The sequence below is a fragment of the Symsagittifera roscoffensis genome, chromosome 7 (assembly GCF_963678635.1).
Source record: "Symsagittifera roscoffensis chromosome 7, txSymRosc1.1, whole genome shotgun sequence".
Lineage (NCBI taxonomy): Eukaryota > Metazoa > Xenacoelomorpha > Acoela > Convolutidae > Symsagittifera > Symsagittifera roscoffensis.
Window position 1 is genome coordinate 43,739,189 of NC_087068.1, and position 22,376 is coordinate 43,761,564.

Consider the following 22,376-nt stretch of genomic DNA (forward strand, 5'->3'; position numbering starts at 1 on the left):
ATGTTCAGGTTCAATTTTTTTTTTCGCGTTTTGACTTTGATTTATTTTTAAGTTCACTTCATCTCTTTTGTTAAAAGGAAAAAACTCCACTATCGAACAGCAAAAGTGTTAAGTTCTCGAAAAAAGTGATCGACTTCTAATTAATTATCAGATTTCCTAACGAATTTTAATTTTTACTTATTGACAGTTTTCTCAAATTGGGTTAATTTTAATAAAACAAGAACCAGCCATGAGTTTTTGTTCGTGAAATTTAAAGATCTGAAAAGGCATATATTCTTGCTTGAAATTTCGAAAGTAAATATTTTCAAAAAACAAGTCAGTATTCTTTGTTTACTTGACTCTTTTTGCGTTCATTCCTCTTTTCCAACTGTCTATTGGCTATGTTTATGTTGTAGATGGAGGCTGAGAAGTTGGGTGAGCAGCGGGACCTTCTCTTAGAGAGACTGGGTAAGAGTGACTCCAAACTGAATCTTCTCAGGGAGGAACTGAGTGACAAGGACGCGGTGGTCGCCGCTCTCAGGGGACAATACGAGAACGCCAAGGTACCACAAAATGTTAAAGATACCTATTCGGTGTTTTACGACGTTTTTCACAGAACCTTAGCGTAAGAAACTAATTGAGAGCCAAGAAAACGAGTTTGGAAAAAGTGGTTTTTCAAATTTTGTGTCATATATCACCCGACGAAAAGCAGCGTCATTGCACACAAGTTAAGGGACAAAGTAGCTTTAGTTGAGCGATGAATTGTTTGAGCTTAAGTTCACCCTTCCAATGAATAGCTGAATTTGCTACAACTACAAAAAACCTATTTGAGCAAATTTCAAAGCTTTTGTAAACTAACTACACAGAAAGACCTGATTTATCATGTATAGTTATGTGTAAATGGGTAAGTGAGTTTTCATTTATTTAAGTTATGTGATTTTTTCCAGGAAGATCGCTTTTTTAAAATTCGCTATCCAATTCATTTGATAAATGGATGTCAACTTTTGCTATATATTAACAGAAGTGCAAATGACGTGAAAAACCCTATCGATCCAGTTGACTCGAATGTTTAGTTTTTATGTTTAATTTTAGTTGCTTTAGTGTATTTACACAAGCGAAGTGTAGTGTATCAATACGTTTTTTTTCTTAGCGAAATGGCAAATAAAAGTGCTCATTTGGTGGCACTTTTGGAATATTTCGTTTTAATCATATTTAAGCTTATTTAAGCGAAACAATTTAATGGCATTTTTTGCTGCTTTATTTTTGGCTAGTTTCAGGTCCTGTTTGAAAAAACAAGTCCATTATGAAAATGTATGCGATTTGATGTTTTCGTTTTCTTGTGACGCTTTGGAAAATGTTAGCACTTTTCGCTGAAATTTCAATTTTTCTCAAAAACACATTCCATTAAAAAAATGGTTTCGATGGAAAAACTGGCTGCTAGTCTATTTTCATTTTACCTCACGTTCTACGGTCTTCGAAAGCTTGGGAGATTTTTGGCCTATTGCTTAGAATTTTTCATTTTCTCGAATATTTAATGCACAATCTGAGATAAAGGTTTCAATCAAAAGAACAAGTTATCGGTATCTTTTTTTCTCAAGCGGCTACTCCCTATAAATGGCAGAAAAAAAATGACCTCAAACAAGCCCATTTTTTGACATCTTTGATTATTTTTCAAAACTTTTTGATTTTTCTCAAAAACTACTGTGCTAAATCGGAGATTAAAGGTTTAAACAAAAAAAATGTAGTTATGCAAATCTTACCTGGCTATGCCCTGCGTTTCGAAAAAATATGGCCTTAGAAATTATCCCATTTTTGATTTTTGCCCGTTTTTTGGAAAGTTATTCTTTCTTTCCGGAAACTAACATGCTGATTCTGAGGTTGATATTTAATCAAAATTAACATAGTGCTTAGATTGCCCATGCGTAATCTGTTTTACCCTATTTTTCATAAATGCGGTTAAAATTATTTTTTTTAAAAATTTTTTACCGTTGTTTTTTGAGAAATTTTGTCTTTATTCTCGAAAACTACTAGCTAAATCAGATATTAAGGGTTCAATCTAAAAAATCAGGGTGCTGAAATCTTCAATCTAAAATAAGGTGTGGAGGCTTTTCCTATGCTTCAGTAGAAAAAAGTTAATGGATTTAGGAAAAGCCAATTTTTGATCGATTTCTGGAGTCTTCACTTTTTCTCAAAAAATACCCAGCCGCATCTTCCAGAGATCAAGACTTCAATTTAAAGAGTGAGTAGTAGCTTTCTCCTTTAAATAAGCGTCTTATACCCTACTTAAGCAGCGAAACCTTAGGGTTTAGCGTAAAATTCATTTTTTGAAAATTACGCATTTCCGTATCACTACAATGATTCAAACATTAGAACATATAGATCCAGCATTAGCGGGGCCTTTAGTTTTTTTTCCAAGCAACCGTGGCGTAGATGCGAGGTCGTGAGACTCCTTATCAGCAGGCCGGATTTTGAAATCCGGAACACTATAATAGTTTTTTTTGGCCGAATTTTTGCTGCATAACATAGCCAATTTGATAGAAACTGTAGATGTTTTATTTGTGGCTAGTGTTCGTAAAATTACAAGTGGTCGCGGAGTAGATGTGAGAATGTGATACTCCTAATCTCCACATTTTTCTTCAAGGTGTGTTTTAAATCTTTTCCTTTGCTTTGTTTTGCCTGTTTATAGCTTTTTTTGAATTTTCCTTGCTTGTGTTTGCGATGCGCAGCTTCGCCTCTGTGTAACAAAATTAAGACATTGTAATTCGTCAAGTTCTAGACAGTACACTAAATTTTCTGTTTTCAAGCCGCTTGAACAGGTAATATAGGCTAGGCTTGCCTAGGTTAGATGTTATGTGTTCATTACTGTATCGATTTCGTTTTCCATTGTATACATGTTCGTATCGTGCTCTAATTTTAAACTAAACAGTTTCGATTGATTTTCAAGGTTATGCTACACCGTTTCAGACTGAGGCAGACACTTTGTTCACACATCAGAAGTCACTGGAGCAGACAAAAGGTCATCTTCAGAAACAGTTGAGACAAAAGGAAGCAGACTGCAACAGAATGGCTGTCCAGATTAGAGTAAGTCAATCATACTAAATTAAGCTTTTTGGAAACCAGTTTTTTGATAAATATTGCGTGCATATCATCTGATGTAACGCTATTATGGATTTAGTGAAAAAAATGTTTTTTTTTTATATTTGAGTTTGTTTTTGGAATGATTGAAGTACTAGATAATAGCATATTTTTTCCATACCCGTTACCAAGGGCTCTCAGTAATGTAGTTGTTGGGTGAGCAACCTAGAAAAAAGTGAGAACAAAAATAATTTTATGTGCCCCACAGTAACGCCATTTGTTGTTCTCTGTACAAAGATCATTTGTTTTCGAATTCTTCTAAAAAATCTTAAGTTTGTGTATGATCAACTGAAGCCTGTTATTTTTCTTCTAGGCTTTGGAGAGTAAAATAGAGCAAGACCGATTCGAGATCGACCATCTACACACGCTAGTCAAGTCAACCAAGGTACGGCTTAGTTTCCATAATTTTTAAGTTTTTGAATTATCTAGGCAAAGACTATATTTTGAGTTGAAATCAAGACCTGATTAAAAGTCGATGAACGATGTTCAGACTTTTGTATTGGTCGTTATGAATGTTTTTTTGAGGAAAAGTCTTAAAATTTGTTTAGGCTCAAGTTTGCTTTTTCGCAGTTTGACGTTTGATTGTTTCTCAGTTCAGTTCACTTCTTTTGTTACAAGGCCATCAAATTTCTTATCGAACAGCAAAAGTGAAAAAGGTCACGAAATTGGTAATCGACTTCCAATTTCGAAAATGAGTTTTAATTATCCGATTTCCCACCGAAATATAAAAGTTCCCGAATAGTCCAGTTTTCTCAAATTGGGTTAAATTTATACAAAAAAACGTCAATCATAAATTGCTCTAGTAATTCAAACAGTTCAAATCCATCTATTTTTTTACATTTCAAAAGGTGAAATTTATGTCAGTTTTTTTCAGGTTTTATTTGCATTTATTGATTTTTTTCCAACTGTCTGTTGGCTACGTTTTACATGAATTTTTGAGACGGTGAATTAGTTTCAATAGGTTTGTCATTATTCAGCTATTTTTTTTTGGATAAAGAAATTCGGTTTGTTTCAACGGCTTTTTATCCGTATAATTGTGGTTTTGGCAATTTCCGTTTAAATTTGGCGTGAAAACTGCTGAATCAATAGCTTTGAAGTTTGGGAGAAATTTTTTTTTATTATTCGATTTTGCAAATAAGAGTTATTTTGGATTTAACTTGTTCTTAAACTCCTTATAGTTTGTTCTTAAAGCCTTGAAATGTCGGTTTGTCGAAGAGTTGCTCAGCATCAGTTTCAATTAAGAATATTCAATATCTATATGCTTGTAGGTATATTGAATGACTTCAGGAGGTTCTTCAAAAAAAATTAGCTTGCGAGAGCATTCTAAGGTCTGGCGTTCGTACCTTATTTCTTTTTCATTATATATGAAACTGATTATTTTTCTGGGGAAATTTGCATTGTCGGGCTAATGCTTGTCTGCTTATGTTTTTTCGGACACATCACGATTTTATCTTGTTATTGCCAGTTTTTTTTCATATCTGTTATTTAAAATTTTGCATATTTTTCCTTCATGTTTTTTTATTACTTGAAAGTGTCATTCGGCCTTCATGGTTTTGGTTTAATAGGCTTAGTATTTTGTGTCACTTTTTTGTGGCGGCTTAGTTACTTTTTTGTGTCGTTTGAAACGCAAAAATTGGTTATGTTCATTTTCTTCATGTCGGTTGTGGTACAAAAATTCAAAGTTTTTTTATTGACGACAGTTTCTTAAGGCTTTTTTTCTCTTTTAAGCTCAACTGTCGTCCACCTACTTATTGTTGGCTGAAACTTATTTACACTAGCGAGCAGCTAGTGTATTAGCACAAAGCCTCTTTTTTTTCTAAGCTAACTCGCAAATAAAAGTGTTCACTTATTTGGTGGCACTTTTGCTATAATCACGATCAAGCATTGGAAGTTTTATAGCTGCTGCTCTCTGCTTTATTTGTGGCTAGTGTCTGTGATGTATTAAGCGTGCGTGGCTGAGTGATTAGCGCGTGAGACTCATAATCTCTAGGTTGTATTATGTCGCAGATCGAATCCTAGACTTAGTGTCATTTTTACTAATTCGAGGCTGATTTCTAATGTTTATTGCACTTATAGAGCTGCTTTTTGTCGTGTTCTCGATGTTGTTTGAGAAGCTTCGCTTCTGTATAAAATTTTTTGGAATTGAAATTGTTTTCTGGAATTGAATCTGTCTTTTATTCCAAAACATTTCTTTTTCAACAATTTTATCGAATTGGTTGTTTCGGTTTCTGTTCCCTTGCTTGCAATGCTATGCTCGCGTTGCAAGGTAAGTAATGCAACTCCGCTTCGCCTCCATGTATAAACAAACTATGCCATCTACCTTATTTGATAATGAAAGTCTTCCCTAACTGAATTGGACACTTGAAGTGCGCCTTTCAGACTAATTAAACGCATTTACTGGCAATTCTAATAAAAAGCCCAAAAATTGTAAACTGAAATTTTGATTCAGTTATCTACTAGCATCTTTCAGTGCTAATTCAGTTTTCAATCGACAAAAATCTATCTACAGACGCGAATTCATTCAAATTAGGTTCAGTCAAAGACAAACCTATTCATAGTCAAGTATTGCTGTTTTAATTAACTTGATGCGAAAAAACCAGTTCAGGGTGGCCTCGAAAGTGTTTTAAATTGATTAAAAACTTTTTAAACGTTTAAAATATTTTTTAAATGTGTAGAAAATCAAAGTTTTCAAAGTTTTTTTGAGTCATTTAATGCTCTCAAACAAGGCAAGCTTTGACACTTTTTCGATTCCCTATCGGTTTCGGAGATCGGTGTGTGTGAATTCCATTAACGAAAGAACTAATTCCACGCGAGCTGGACTCCAAACATGGGACATAAATTTAATCGCAAGGTCAGCCAAGTCGATTTTCATGACATCTGTTTTTTAGTGTTCTCAGGAAATTTTTAATCTTGCATCCCGGAGACTCTTCGAATTGACGCTCTAGAGTATCACAAGAGGCGATTCATCTCGTATTTATTGCTGTGCATCCCTCCACTGTATTCTTGAGTACCTTTTCCCTGCATGTTTTGGGTGCAATGCATTCGCTAAGAACCAAACGTCCGGGACAGTTGTAGTACCGTAGTCAAAAATAACCCTCCAAAATCCGAGTTTTGGGTTCAATCGCAGGAACATGTTGTGGGAAGCTTCTTTGCATACTCGACTACGCGCAAATTTTTTTACACAAATTGTAATGGCCCTCGGAAAAGTCAAGTTTTTACCTTTTTTTAAACGACTTTTCTTTTAAAAAAGATACCCCACCACAGCTGAGTTTTTCGGTTCAATCGAAGTTAAATGTTACGTGAATATCTCCTGCTTAAGCGACTATGCCAAAGTTCTTAATTCAAAAAAAAGCTATGATTCGCGGAAAAGTCAATTTTTTGATTTGTTGACCGTTTTTTGTTATTTTTTTCTTAAGGTTTCGCAATAACTAGCGTGCCAATTGAGATATCAAGGATTTAATCAAAACAACAGCTTGTTAAAAGCCTACCATTATAATAAAAAAATTTTTTTGGACTTTTGAAGCTTTCACAGTTTTCTGGAAACTTTGACTTCTTGAAAACAACCCTGCCATTTCTCAGGTTACCTGTTCACAAACAACCGAGTTGTAAGATTTTTCTCGGCTTAAGCGGCCACGACCTACCGTTTGCTGAAAAAAACTATGGATTTTGGAAAGCCAAATTTTTAAAATCTTTCGACCTTTTTTGTAGATACTTTTTGACATTTCTCAAAAACTATCCGATCTAATCTGAGATGAAGGATACAATCGAAACAACTGGTTACGAGATTGTTTTGCGCTGAATAGGTGACTCTTTAATTTTTTTTCTGGAAAATGTTACCTCTTCAAAGTATTTTACTGTTCTAAGGTTTGAGCGAAGTCCAGTTTTTGAATTTACCCAGTTTATCCTAATTTACCCAGTTTATCCTGCATCAGTACAACTACTGAAAAAAGATAAAACATGTACCTTCTTTATTTTTAACTGGGTCCCTAGTTATGGTTTATCAAAACATAAGAACATTTTTTTTCTAATTTTTCTATATCAACCTTTTTTCAACATTTTTCGACTTCTAATGTTTTGTTTGTGTTGTATCGCATGTGAGAAAATTGTTTTCCGTGAATTGAGATTTTTTGCGCTTTGATTTTTTTTTTCAAGTTGAGTTGATTTTATTTGTTAAAAGAAACTTCAATATCGAACAGCAAAAGTGTGAAGGTCACAAAAAATTTGATCGACTTCCAATTTCAAAAATGGACTTAAATATTTACACTTGCGATCAGCTTAGTGTGTTATTACGCAATTTCTTCATCTAACCTAACTCCCAAATATAAGTGTTCATTAATAATGTCACTTATTTGGAAATTTCAATGTAGCATCTGTTATGTGCTTTATTTGTGTATCTGCTTGGTTAATTTATGAGTGGTTAATGGTACCTATTAAGCTTTTCTCGCGTTTTCTCTGCTTTATTTATGAGTCTCTGCTTTTATTTTTGAGTGGTTAATGGTACCTATTAAGATTTCGTGGGTTAGTGGTTAGTGTGTGAGACCCTCAATCGCTAGGTCGCAGGTTCGAATCTCAGAGGTAGACGAATTTTTGCTAATTCGAGGATCACTTCCAATTTTTGTTATTGAACTTTATAGAGCTGCTTTTAGCCGTTTTCTTGCAAAAACGGCTTCGCCTGTGTCAGATTTCCCAGCGGATTTAAAATTTTTTCTTTTGATCCAGTTTTTGGAAGTTGGGTTAATTTTATAAAAAAGCGCCAAAATATAAAATTTCTCTTGAAATTCAAAGAGCTTAAATGTATATATTTTTTTCTTTGAAATTCGAAAGTTGAAGTTTTGTTTAAACAAAAAAATATATGTTTTTTCTATTCCCTGCATTCATTACTCTTTTCCAACTGTCAGTTGGCTTTATTTTTGTTTTTCAACCAAAAGTAGTTTGCTCAATTTTTCAGTTTGAGTGTTATATCATATTAAAACCCCTTCGGTCCTGATTCGAACAATGTTTAAAAACTTTGTACCAGTGTTCAGGAAAGCCTGTTTGAAATTTTTGAATTTCAATACAATTTCGAGCGAGTAAAACGAGCGAGCAGGCTTGTTATAAGATCGAAGTTTTTTGGTGCCGTCTTCGGCATTAAATCTTTCAAAATTCAAAAAAAGTCTGCAAAAAATGAAAGAAATTTATAAATATTTTGAAAATTTTTGGTTTGTTTTTCCTTCATTTTTTGCCAAAACCTGTTGCCAAATTAGGCTGTTTTACTGTGACTGTCGATTATGCGTAAGTTCTAGGCTTTCATCTGATCCTTTTATCACACCTTGCATGAAAAACTACGCTAATTTAAAAAAAATGTATTTTTTAAAGAGTATGTGGGAACAATTGTGCTGATTATGCGGCAACTGGCTATCCTTGTTGTAATCGCCGTTGAAATGTGGCCTTTGTTTTTCACTAAATTTTTTCTTTAGTAATAATCTTTGGTATGAGTTTTTTAGACTTGTTTTTAATATGGTTATTTCTTAATGTTCATTTGTAAGTTTTACCCGAGCGTGTCTTTGTCAAGAGCCTATTGTTCTGTGTCTATGTTGAGTTGTGTAAAAAAAAATTTAAATGAAAGAAATATCGTAATTTTTTCATTTATCCTTCCATATCTTTTCTGTCGTAAGCTTTGGAGGAGTTTGTTCAATCTGTAATCTTCTACGCACACATGAGTGCTCAAATTGCAAGTATTGGGTTGGAGAAGTCAAAGTTTGACTTGATTTAAAAAAGATGACAAGTTTCGGCTCTGTGTCCCTAATTTAGTGTTTTTTTTTGCAAAGTGACGAATGAAGTTTTTAATGGTTTCTGACGGTGAAAATAGAAAGAGGCGGCTAAACAGCACAGCATAATGCTGAAGCAGTTGAACTCACAGAGGGAACAAGTGGAACATACAGGCCATACTGTCCATTCAGTCGCCTCGCAGTTAGCATCCAAGGTCAAGTCTCTCTCAAGGTCAAGGTCAACCTCCTTACAGTGGTAGTGATGTCCAATTGGAAATGTTGAAAAGGCTTTTAGCCAGAAAGCAGAATAGTTTTTTTTGAGCCAAATTGATTTCAACAATTTTGATTGAACACTGAGAAACTGATTATAAAAATTCTGATTGTTTTTCTTAAGGCGTTTTTGATGGTTTTATTAACCGAAAGTATCGCCAAAACAATCAGGGACTGCCTGTAAATTATAATATGCGTGGAGAAACTATGAAATAATAAATGGTTAAATTGGACATCACTGACTGACTGCACATCGACTGTGATATTGGGTTAAATCGATCTCTCAAATCTGTCTGCCTTTCTAATCTGAGATTCTTTTATCGTATTGTTGTGATTAGTTCTGTTGTAAATATATGCGCGATAAGGTTTTTTTCGATAAAAATTTTCTTTTAAAACGACAGTTTTAATCAATGAAAAAGAAATTGTTCTGATGGATAGGGTTTAACGTTAGACGAATTTCAACGATCTTAGACGAAATCAAAATCAAATTTTATCTTAAAAGTTATCATTTTCAAGTTTTATTTGAAAAACGAGACTCCGAGGGGCTTTGGATGATAATTGTGTGCATTTTGTAAAAAAAAAAGTTCCGCCACTACTGTGATCGGATACGAAATCTTAAAGTTTTCGTATTACTTTGGTCCACATATTCTTGCTGCAGATTCTAAACTACATTTAGTTGAACAATGTAGAGTTGCTATCCGAAATTGCTTTGGCATTTTTTGCGGCCTACTATAGTTATCTATCGCCGTACGATATTCTTTCGTCGTACTTTTGTTAGATATTTTTCACTAAGTTCTATCTGTAGTCTATCTTCCGGCCACCCTTGTTTGTTTTGTTATTTTTTATTTGTGTGTGTGTGTTGTGGTAGGAGTCGCAGGCGCTGGAGCTGCACTCGGCCATCGACCAGCTGAAGACGAAGTTGGTCAAGGTCAGCAAAGAGAAGGGACAGTTGGAGGCGGAGAACGCACACTTGCTCAGCCGACTCAGCGAAGTGAGTAACTACTAGAGAAAAGAACACTTGGTCCTCCGATCAGAGATCTATGTCTGACAGTTGAGTGGTTGGAACAATAATACGACTAAAAGGAAATAACTGTTGTGTTTTGTAGGTGGAGGCCACAGCTGAGCAGATAGAGGCCAGTGCCAGACATTCTGTGGACAAACTGGGACAGAGTGTACAGGAGAAGGACACCATGCTCAAACTTACCAAGATAGAGAGCGAAAAACTCAAGGTCAGTGTGCTCAGTGTGCTATTTTTCAGGGATATACAAAATAAACATCCGTAACAAGTCCGACTAAAAATTCAGACCCACATCTTGTAGATTTAGATTATTTTTTCTTGCGTTTTCGCCAAAAAATTTATACTGCCTACAAAATTTCTATTAAAGTGTCAATAAACCAAAGTTCGCCACTGCAAGTAGAGCGGAATATTCCTACTACTTTTATCTTAGCTAAAAGATTTATAATTCCCCTTAATATAGTATGCTTTTAAAGTAGATAAATCAGCATTTTAGTTAATGGAAGTTATTACTGTTGCTTTAAGCAGGGTGTTGCAACCTGGTACTAGTCTTTCCCCCCGTAAGTCACTTTTTTCTTAGACTTAGCACGTGAAAATGTTACACGTGTTTTTCGTGCTCTATTATGATTTCTAATTCAATGAGCATTTGGCGCAGTGGTAACACCCACCAATGGTTTAGACGGTAAACCCTAGGAGTTCGATTCCAGTCTGGAACTGTTTAATGGTCGATGAAGTGGCTCAAACTTTTCGTGAGGTCGTGATGCTTTTTTTGTTTTTCTTAGGGAAAGACTTGTTCAAAATTTGGTCAAAATTTGTTTACGCTCAATTTTGATTTTCGCGGTTTGACTTCTGATTTGTTTTAAGTTCACTTCTTTGTTTCCCTTGTTGAAAGGAAGACAAACTCCTCTATCGAATAGCAATAGTCCAAGGATCACGGAAAACGTGATTGACTTCTAATTTCAAAAATGGATTTTAATTTTCAGATTTCACGGCGGAATAAAAAATACGAGTATTGAAAATTTTTCTTTGAAATTCAAAAGTTGAAGTTTTTTCTTCAAAAAACAAGTCTTATTTCCTGTTTTCTTGCGTTCCTTGTCTCTTTGACCATGTTTTTTTTGCAAACTGAAAATTTTAAGCTAATTAGACTATCGTCTGTCTGCCTATTTTGTTGGCTTGGTTCGCACAGAAAATTCGTTTTTCGAAGAGGTGGCTTCTTTCTAGCTTTCCCTTTCTAAAAGCTCCTCGTTTAGTTTCGAAATTTGCAACTACCTTTGTTCCGAAATTTTTCGGGCTTTGCATTTTTAAAGTTTTTTTTCGAAAAAAAAAACGTTTTTTGAATTTTTTCCCCAATTTTTTGGATTCTTTTTTGCTTTCAATCATAGTCGTTCATTTTCAAGAGTCGATGAACGCAGTAGAGACTCTTATATTGGTCGTGATGGTTTTTCTTACAGAAAACGTCTTAAATTTAATCACGTTTCAATTTGATTTTCCTTGGTTTGCCTTTTCACGATAAACGTGACGGAATTGTAGTTTCAGAAGAGGATTTGTTTTTTTTTTCAGATATTTCACGGATTAAAAACTTCAGTTATTGAAACGGTTCTCTCGAAGTGAGTCAATTTTATCAAAAGTGTCAATCAAAATCTTCTTTAATTTTAAAAAGTTTTAAGGTCATATATTTTACTGTGAAATTGGAAGGTTTTTTGTTTCCTCTTGATTACTGTGAAAAATGGGATCTCTACTAGTTTGCAGCCCAGCTCCGCCTCTGTGTTAATAGTGGGTCTTGTAATGAGTACTTAGTTTCATCAGCTTTTCCCAAAGTCTAATTCTGAATAGTAAATTTTCCAGACCAGTTTCACATGATTTTAAAATGCCTTTTTTGATTTTTGTAAAATCTGACTTAAATGCTTGAAAATATTATACCGCATTAGATGACATACGGGCTTTCTTTGAGATTCTGATCGGGAGAAATCAGGCTATTGTTTTCTCTCATCCCTCGGGCCGGAATAATAATGGATCTGATGGATATTGGTATACGTGCGATTTGTTTTGATTTCTCCTACATGGAAATCAGATTAATATCTGAAAGTAAATAGATTAATTTTGTGTTTATTTACTGTTGTCTAAGCTTATTGTAAATCAAATGAGAAATTTTAAGGCCTGAGCGTCCAAATTATGGAAATTAAAAAACTAATTCAAATGTTTCTGAATTTATTGAAGCGTATTCTGGTCGTGACTTTTTCTGTTTTGTTTTTCAAGAACAGTTCTCGAGATTTGTTCACAATCAGTTATGTGTTTTGACCGTTTGACTTTTGATGTTTTTGAGTAATACAAGTCTTTTACTATTTTTGATCCACTTTCTTCAAAGTGGGTTAATTTTATCAAACAAAGTGTCTATCATAAATTGTTCCTGAATTTCAAAGAGCTTTAAATTTCATTTCAAATTGTTCTTGAAATTCAAAACAGCTTCAAAAAGCCATCTGTTTTTTTTTGATACTCGAAATTTCGAAAAACGGTACAAAAAATGTGAAATTTTTTGTTCAGTCTTTTTGCGTTCGTTGACACTTGTCCAACTGGTTCTTGGCTTTGAAAGTTACGATCTCTGAAAATAAATGTATGCTTTTTCCAGTTTTCCATCCCCTCGTACAAGCACAATATGAAGTTGCTTATATATTAATTGAGAGTAATGAACGTAGTGAAAATTATTATTATTATGATTATTTTGTTCAGGAAAAGTCTTAAAAATTGTTCAGCCTCATTTCATGTTCAGTTCAGTTTTTTCTTCGTCCAAAGGAAGGCAAACTTCACTATCGAACAGCAAAAAAGTAAAGGTCACAAAAAACGTGATCGACTTCTAATCTCGAAAAGGGAATTTAATTTTAAGATTTCCCAGCGAAATAATAAATTTAATCTTTTGATCCAGTTTTACGATAGTGAGCAGCTAGTGGTTTAGTGTGAACGCTTTTTCTAACCTAACTTGCAAATAAAAGTGTTCATTAAGCGTTCACTTTTGTGTCTTTTTGCTATAATCACGATCTGTAGCATTGGAAATTTCATAGCATGTTCTCGGCTTTGTTTGTGGCTAGTTTTTATTATCGACTAAGCTTCCGTGGCTGACTCGTTAAGTGCGTGAGACTCATAATTTCAAGGTTGCAGTAGGTTCGAGTCCGAGACGTCGCCGAATTTTTACTAATTAGAACTCAAGAGCTCCTTTTTGTGTTCTCGCTAATGTTTGCGAGGCGTAGCTGCGCCTCTGTGTCTCAATTTGGGTTGATTTTATCAAAAAAGCTCCAATCATTGTTATCGTTGTTCCTGAGTTTTTAAGAGCGTTTGGGATATATATATATATATATATATATATATATATATATATATATATTTTGAATTTCGAAAGTTACTTTTATTTTTCGAAAAAAAGTCAGTATGTTGTTGTTTCCTTGCGTTCATTTTTCAACTTATTCGTTGGCTTCGTTTATACAGGTGTATTCTTTGGCTATTTTTTTTCAGGATAAAAAATTTTGTAATAATTTAATCATTTGTTTATGCAGATCTTCACTTGAGATTTTTGAAAATTCAAACAAAAAAAACCTATCAGTTAGCTAGTAATTAGTTCAAGCCCGTTTCAGGCTGTAATTATCTTTTACAAAAATATTCTCATTTGTTTTGGGTTCCTGGTTTTCGTCCTAGTTTCTATCGGTTCATTTTTCATTTTTTGAACGCCATTTTTATCTAGTAGGGTTTCTATTTATAACTTTTTAAAGCGTGGGTTTTGTTTCAATTTACATTGTTTTTATCAGAACTGAAACTTCACAAATTTGTAACTTTACCATGTCTGATATTGAGTTTTTTCTTTTTTTTGGCTTTTTTTAAATATTCAAACTGTTTCGGATTTTGTGTCTCAGTTTGGATGGGTCGTAAAAACTTTAAATTTTGATGAAATTTTTTATGACAACAGTTTTGTTTTCGGCTCAACAGGTTTCGACCCAAAGTTTTTTTGCCGCTCAGTAAATGATTTCCATTTTAAAGGCTGTTTGTGAGCTTCATCTTATACAAATATGAAGTTTTTGTTGCTGTAATTTTTCAACTACTGTCAAGTTATTTTTTGAAGTAATTTTTTTCCAAAATAATTTTACAGAATTTTTTTATACTTGTTTTTTTTGTTCACTATTTTGTAGCGCAATGTGTTTTTAGGCCTGTGGAAAAAGGCCTTTGTAAATAGATTTTTATAAATTAGATTCAATGAGGTTCTGGAAAGAAGTTGAGGGTATAAATTGCGTAGAAAAAGGAATTTTCAAAAGTATGTACTAACTTTGAGAGCAACCAGCGGAATAAATAAATACATATTGATTTAGTTTTCTTAAACTGGAATAGGTCTACCAAAATTTTCATAATAAAGGATTTTTGAATTTCAAAGTGATTCTGAGTGATGCCTTTTTTCGTTGAGTCAAAAGTGCTAGTAAAAATTGACTTGAATCAGTCGCGTTCTAATTTTGGTTTAATAATGATTCGATACGAACAGTGCATTGTTTGTTGCAGCACAGTCAGAATAACCTGGAGAACAGAGTGTTGGCGGCGGAGGCTGAGATCAGTGCCCTGAGGAGCACCAACTCCCAACTGGAGGCCACATTGAATGAAGTGAGGAGTCAGCTGATGAGTAGCAGGAAGGAGAACCACGAGTTGAACGACAAGTTGGAACAGAGGACCAAAGACATCATGCGGCTGCAACATGAAAACATCGCCGAGAACGAAAAGGTCAGTCTAAATTAGTCCAATAAATGCGTTCTGGATAATGATGTTGTCTTATGTTATTTTGGTCATTATGCTTATTTAACGGTATAAATTTCAAATTTGCCTTTTGAATTGATTTTCGAAGTTAGGTGAAGCAGCACTTGTTTGTTCTGACTAATTCTGTTGTTTTTTGTCCAGAGTTAAGTAACAGTTTCGATCCTGTTGTCTCAAAAAAGTGGGAGATGTCACATTGTTTGTTTTTTTTTAAAATAAAGGTTTATATTCTTACAAGCGTGCACATTTCATAACTTCGCATTCCCATGCTTTGCAGTTTCGTGTCGCGAAAGTTGCTATCACTCTACATGTCCAAACATTGAATTATGTGTATGATTGCAAAAACATGACTTCATCGCTTAAACTGAAATGGTATTTCCATTTCCATTGTTTTGAAAAATTAACTGAAAGAAATAACGGACTCAAAATTTTTAATCTTTCAACTGACTTAATCTTTCTGGTGCCCTTTTAAATCACATTTCCTAATTTATTTAGTGTTCTCTTTCTGATTTTCTAGCTAGTCTGATTTTCTTGTGCTGTTTTAGCTTTATTCTAACCAGTCTTCTTATCCTTCTAACAGAACGTCTACTCCTAGCAATGTGAATCACCCGACTGCGCCTGTGAAGAAATCACTTTTCAGATCGCAGGACCCCCCGACGGTATCTACGTGTGCAGCAGTGGCAGCGGCGGCAGGAGGAGACAGACTTGTAATCTATCTTTTCTTTCTAGCTTTCTTTTTTTTCTTCACTCTCTGTAGTTTCAAGACTTTTTGGGTGCGATTTTTCTCGTACAGAAGATTTTTCTCGTAACAAGTTAACATCCCCCCTCCCCTCAATTGGATCAAGCTAAAATCCTCCGCACCAGCGTTCAATTTAAATTTAATTTGCCAAGCGCTCCGTGCAAAATGCTTTATTCTGATTGGCTGAAGATTCGAACTCAGAACCAAGTTTACATCATCCCTCCTAAACGGCTTTGAGGAGGAGGATGTTAACTGGGTCCACATCACTGAGTTCTGATTGACTGACTACCTTCAATTTTGTTCTTTTTAATAATTCGGTCTTACTTTCTTAAATTTCCCCTCTTTTCTGTTTAATTAAGCCGTTAATCGGCAAATTTTCATGTAGCGAAATATAGGAGAATAATGGGTTTTAGAATCATCCAAAATGAAGAACAACATTGGGTTTTGAGTAATGTTGATCTTTACGCACTCGGTTCAACTGTAAACTATCATTTTCTTAATCTTTCAGCACTGTTTCAACTAACCGATTGATACTACTACTAACAAAGACTGCATGGATTGATTTGACCTTAAATTGGCTAACCCAGACAGCTAAAGTGCACACGATTAACCTACTTGACTGCAGTCTTTTGCATGCAATCTTTGTGAATGTCCTCGTTCGTATTTGTCTGTGGTTTACGATCGGATTAGTGCATCAGGGAATGCTAGTGATTAGTGCTAGGAATCAATATGTGCTGTGTTGGTGGCCGCTGCTGTCATGTGACTAGATTAAATAACTAAAAACTAATTTATTTTAATGATGTTGAAGGTGTGTTTAAGTTATTTACGGCTCGAAAATAGTTTTTATTTGAAAAACTAAAAAGATGTAAATATATATTATATGTACATTAAATTGTTAGCATGCTTGTTAATATCTTTAAGTTTGTATAGTTGCAATTCGCAGGTATAATATCAATAAGAATAGAATTGATTAAAAGAGTTGAAGTTTCATTTTTCAATTGAAGCATTAAGAGTAATCATCAGTACAGCTCATTAAAAGCAGGTAGCATTAAAAGCTTTAAAAGAGAAAGCTGCACTCTAATTATGAATTTTTTAAGCGCTCCGAAAGTTATACTGCGCAGATCTGACATGATGATTAAAAGCAACTTAAATTTAATAAATCTAAGCTTAATCAAAATTAGTTTCATTAGGTTGACCTATGAAATGAAAAAATTATTTAGTAGAAGTTGAAAAACCTGATTAATTATTAATCTATTTTTTTCAGATGTGCCCCCCCTTTGAAATATTTTCAGAAATGCATTTTTGGCTGACGGACCCTAAAATGTGGCCAAAACAGGGACTTTTTAGTGCTTTGGGAGAGCTCGGAAAACCAGTTTTGTCGACCTAAAAAAAAGGTAGTCAAAATTTCAAAAAGTTTGAAAATCCGTTTAGTTAGTTTGTATTTGAAGTGCAGCTTTGCATCTGTAACTTCACTCTTAATTCATTTCTTATTGTTACCATGGAAAAAGTGAAAAAAAATATCAAAAAAAGAAGGTATGTTTTTTTGCAATTAATACTGTGATCGGAACCTACTGCTTCAATAATGGGCTTCTTGTTTCAATTTCAGAAGCGTTTTATTCAATATTCAAAGCATTCGAAAATAGGGGAATTGAATTAGTGGTAAGTTATTAAGAGGAATGAAATCTTATTTAGGTCTTGGTGATTTTTTTTTCAGGAGAAAGTTAAAATTTGTTCACGCTCAATTCTGATTTTTCGCAGTTTGACTTGTGATTTTCTAAAGTTCAATGCATTTCTCTAAAAGGAAAGCAAACTCCACTATCGAGCAGGAAAAATGTTAAGATCACGAAAAACGTGATCGACTTCTGAATTTTGAAAATGGAAATTAATTATCAGATTTCCCAGCGAAATAAAAGTTTTAGCTATTGATCCAGTTTTCTCTAATTTTAACAAAAAGTGTCTGTCATAAATTCTTCTACATATTCAAAGTGTTTTAAAGCCATATTCTTCGAATTCAAAAGATTTTCGAAACAAGAAGTCAGTTTTTTTTTGTTTCCTTGTGTTTATTACTATTTTGTAACTGTCAGTTGGCTATGTTAAGAAATGAGTAATTGGTTAATTTCCTAAAAACCTAAACTTCTCATAACTCTCAATTAAAAAGTTTAAGCAGTAGTCTTGCCTCAGATCAGTTTGGATAAATTCAATTAGATTTGTTCAAAATACCTGGGTTTCCTATAAGATAATCACAAAGTTCAATTGCAGATCTAGCCCCTGAGTTTGAAACGTAATTGATAATTTTACCCTTTGATAAATAAAAGAAGTACTCAAATACAAAATCAAACATCGAAACCAGTTTTTACAGATCTTTTAGGGCTGAAAAAATACATCCGGTATAAACAAATGATTTAGCTCATGTTGAGTAACATAACACGTATAGATCTATGTAGTGGTAGGGTCTCAAGCTCGGACTTGAGATTCCAGAAATTAAAAAGAAAAAAAACCAGCAAAGAAAAAAAAACTTAATTTTTAAAAGCATTTGAAAATAAAGGAATTGAATAAGTGGTAACTTATTAAGAGTAATGAAGCTAGTGAGTAGTCTTATAAAGATTTTGGTGATTTTGTTGGTTTTTTTTCCGAGAAAAAGTGTTGAATTTCATTCACGCTCAATTTTGATTTTTCGCTTTTAGCAAGCTCCACTATCGAACAACAGAAGTGTAAAAATCATGAAAAACGTGATCGACTTGCTAATTTTGAAAATGGAAATTGATCATCAGATTTGCCAGCGAAATAAAAGTTTCAGCTATTTATCCAGTTTTCTCTAATATTAAAAAAAATTGTCCATCATAAATTGTTCTACATAAGTTCAGCTTTGCCTCTGGGTTACACTTGCGATCAGCTTAGTGTATTATTACGAACCTTCTTTTTTCTAACCTAATTGGCAAATAAAAGTGTTCATTAAAAGTGTTCACTTATTTGGAATTTTCATTGTCTTAATGGAGTTTGCATAGCATCTGTTCTCGGCTTTGTAGTACTTAGAACAGAGTTGAAAGATATTCGAGGGAAAAAGAGGCCATATTCAACTATGTTCTAACTGTTGAAAAGTATGTTTTTGCTCTTTCTGAGGGAAAGATGCTAGAAAATTGTGAAAGAGCCCGGAAAAGTGCGCGAACTATGCAAATGATTTCTTTTTTCTTTCATGCGTTCTAATATTCATTTTTCATTCATGCCTGGTCGTGAAAGCCTATGTGTGAAAGGGCAAAAACATACTCGTCTATTTGTGGCTAGTGTTTGTCATGAATCAAGCGTCCGTGCCTGAGTGGTTAGTGCGTGAGACTTTCTTATCTATAATCTATTGGTCGCAGTAGGTCGTAGGTTGGAATGCGAGAATCAGCCAATTTTTTACTGATTCGAGGCTTGTTTACTTTTTCCTTTTACAGAGCTCCTTTTGTCGTGTTCTAGCTAGGGTTTGCGAAGCGCAGCTTCGCCTCTGTGTTTAATTAATTGTCTTCCTAAAGCCACCGTGGAGTTAATTTGTATTTTAAGAGTTAATGTCTTATTTTCCGGTCATTTTTTCGAATTTCGGATTAAAAAATTGTCCAGTTAATGGTCAGTCAAATACTTTTACAAGTTACTATTTCCAAACGAAAATTAAATTGATAATTTTAGTTCACTTTCTGTATAACTCGATTTTGGTTGCATTTTGGAGCTCTTGCACTTTGCTTTTTTTGTGTATTCTTCTGTGTTTTGAATCACAATCTATTTGTAACGCTACCGTAGAAAACGACCAAAAATAAAGTTTTTTGCTATTAAAAGTGTAGTCGAAGCCGACTATTCCAATAATCAGCTATTTATTTTTGATGTTTCATTTTAAGAATAATTTAACTCCTAATTGAAAGCTTTTGAAAATATTGCATTGGCATCGTGATAATTTATGAGAAACTGGTGCTACTTATTTTCTGGAAAACACCATCTTTAAAAGTTTTTGGGAGATGGGAAGTTTTTATTTGCTATTGCTAATATATTTCACCAAGCTCATTAATGTGTATTGCAGGACTCAATCAGTAGTCTTGTCAAAAGTCAAATTGAATAAAATTAATTAGATGGTTCTCAAACAAACATGTTTCCCAAATTTTTATTACATAACGTGATAGCAGCTGTAGCACATGATATTGAATAATTTCTGAATTTCTTGCTCTATGATAATAAGAATCATTACTATTTTACGGAGAAATTAGAAAAGGGTTTTTAAAGCTGTCCTTTGGTCGAAAAAGCAACATCCGGCATAAAAAAAATAAAGTTACGCGTGTAAGCTACGATTTGGGTAGAGAGATGTAGGTCTCATGCCTGAACAAGATTCCAGGGTGTTCGATGATTGCCGGAATCGTTTCCAGTACTATTAGTTTGAGGTAAGTTCTTATTTTCACCGGTTTAAAATGGAGCAGATACCAAAGATATTGAAGCGCAAATTAAAAAAAAACAAACACTGATTTTCCCATTAGTGTGTTATAATTATAATACAAATGGTTCTGGTTAAATTCTCGTTCTGGTTAAATAAAGCAATAAGACATTAAGATGGCTAGATTTACACATTTAATAATTTTGCAGTAATCTGATTGCTTGCATGATTGTCATCATTGAGGTGCGCAAACTTCAAATGTGAGCACTAAACTAACTGCCTGATTTCTTTTTGTTTCTAATGAGATGTCTTGAAGCCCGCGTAAAGTTAATTTTTTGCGTAAACATCTTTCGTCTTTTTTGGCGGGCATCGCTTCTCGGATTTCACGTTGTGAAATCATTTGTATGTTTGTTTCATTTTAGAATAGGCAAGTAAATCATTAATGTGATTAATAGAGATCTTTCATTCAATGTTTTTTTTTGGTATTTTTCTTCGTATTAAAATTTGTCTCATAAAAATTATTCAATCTCCTCTGTGCCCATTTTAAGTTAAGATTTTCTAAGCAATATTTTTTGGTTGTCTAAATGATCTATTTAAAGAAGAAACTTCATTTAAAAAATTCAATTTTCGGGCGAATAGTTTGTTCTGAATGAAATTCACGGCTTCTCCTTCCTAATCGAATAATAGTTGGCTTTGTATGTAACCTTTTGTTAATTATCGCCAAGCCTGACGCTGAGTACTTCTGATTACTCAAGTGTCATTAACAAAGGAGAAATTTTATTGAACAGCACTAATGCAATAAAAACTTCCCGTTTTTTGTATGAAGCGGGTGAAAAGAAATTAGTACTTCACATCAACAGCTTTTTAGGATGCTTAACAACCCTAAAAAGAAAACAAGTAAATCGAAATCGTATTTGTCTAGCTCACGTGAACGGTCAATCAGGTAGGATCAATTTCATTTATAAATTGATTACAGTGATATACTTCGCATATAGCAAAAGAGTAAAAAGACCAACTTGCATGCCTCAATTTAATTCGGAGCAATTTCTAAGACGAATTTATCCAGCGCTTACGCGTTGATAGCATGAAATATATCGGGCGTTAGTTGTCCCCAATTGGCCAAACTGGCTATCTTTAAACGACCATAATTGTACAAAAAATGATCACAAGTGAAGTGAAATATATGTTTTCAAGTTTGGGCCGAACACAACAATACCTTTTAAATGATAAAAACAATCGATCAAAATTGCTATATAAAAATTCGAAAATTTTCTGGAGTAAAAACCATCCCGAGCACAAATAATCTTTCACTTTCGTCGAAAGTTGAACAGAAAAAACAAGGCTGCTTGTATATAAGAAGAAACTTTGTATGTTTTGATTAAATTTTTAGGCAAACTAAAAACTTTTTGGAAGAAAGTTTTCAAACGAAATTTGTATTCATCATCCCCTGCTATGTTAAAAAACTAAGGGATGTTTTATGCGTCTATTGTTCTAACAACATCTCCGAGTTTTGACGAAGTGTATTTGTAAGACCTTTTTTTTCCAAACATAGTCGCAAATATTGAAGCGACTTTCGGGACACATTTGAAGTATTTGGTTGCATGTACTTGGACATTCGATAAGTGATGACTAAACTCAGTTGATGCATTTTTGATTCATCACATGAACCGAATAAGTTGTTTGTTTCAAAAAAGTGTGCAATAATAAAGATTCCATTTCAGAAATGTTCCTACTTAATATATCGGGCCTTTTGAAATCCATAATTTTTCATAATTTGGCTTCATGCTTTTAAATTTTTTACACGCAAAATTAGTGCGGACGCCTTTAGCTTAGTATATTCCTATTTAGTACCTAGAAAATTGTCTATTTATATCTGGTGCCACTTTTGCTCATAGCATTGGCAATTTCTTAGCATGTGTAGCTGCTTTATTTGTCGCTAGTCTTAGGAAATTGTCAAAGGATCGTAGCGCAAATGCGTGGACAGGGGACTCGAAATATTCTGGTCGTAGGATCTAAACCACCACAGAAAAATATTATTTTTCAAGGCTTATTTTTACTTTTTTTTATAGAGCTGCTGCTTTTTTGACGTTTTCTCGCTAGTGTTTGCGAAGCGCATCTTCCCCTCCCTGTGTAATAAGCGCGCATGACTTGCCTAAACTCAATTTAGATCAATTCAACCCGCCGCTTACCCGTGTTAAGCGAACGCAACTTATTTCGCGTTATTTTTTCGAAATTGGTCAAAATAGTCGAATTTTGACTGAATAAAAAAATCATCTCAATCATAAGTATTCCTCATTTTCTTCAAAAATTGGAACTACA

General features: G+C 33.8%; 1 protein-coding gene across 3 annotated transcripts in view; it reads left to right on the forward strand.

Moving 5' to 3' along the window:
• Positions 1 to 22,376, forward strand: part of LOC134851492 (outer dense fiber protein 2-like) — a 75,996-nt gene that overhangs the window by 27,745 nt on the left and 25,875 nt on the right. For all 3 annotated transcript variants that reach the window (XM_063867610.1, XM_063867609.1, XM_063867611.1), the window contains 6 exons: positions 396 to 542; positions 2,944 to 3,060; positions 3,428 to 3,499; positions 10,000 to 10,122; positions 10,238 to 10,360; positions 14,680 to 14,895. In XM_063867610.1, coding sequence (XP_063723680.1) covers positions 396 to 542; positions 2,944 to 3,060; positions 3,428 to 3,499; positions 10,000 to 10,122; positions 10,238 to 10,360; positions 14,680 to 14,895 — 798 coding nt within the window. The remainder of the gene's footprint in view (positions 1 to 395; positions 543 to 2,943; positions 3,061 to 3,427; positions 3,500 to 9,999; positions 10,123 to 10,237; positions 10,361 to 14,679; positions 14,896 to 22,376) is intronic.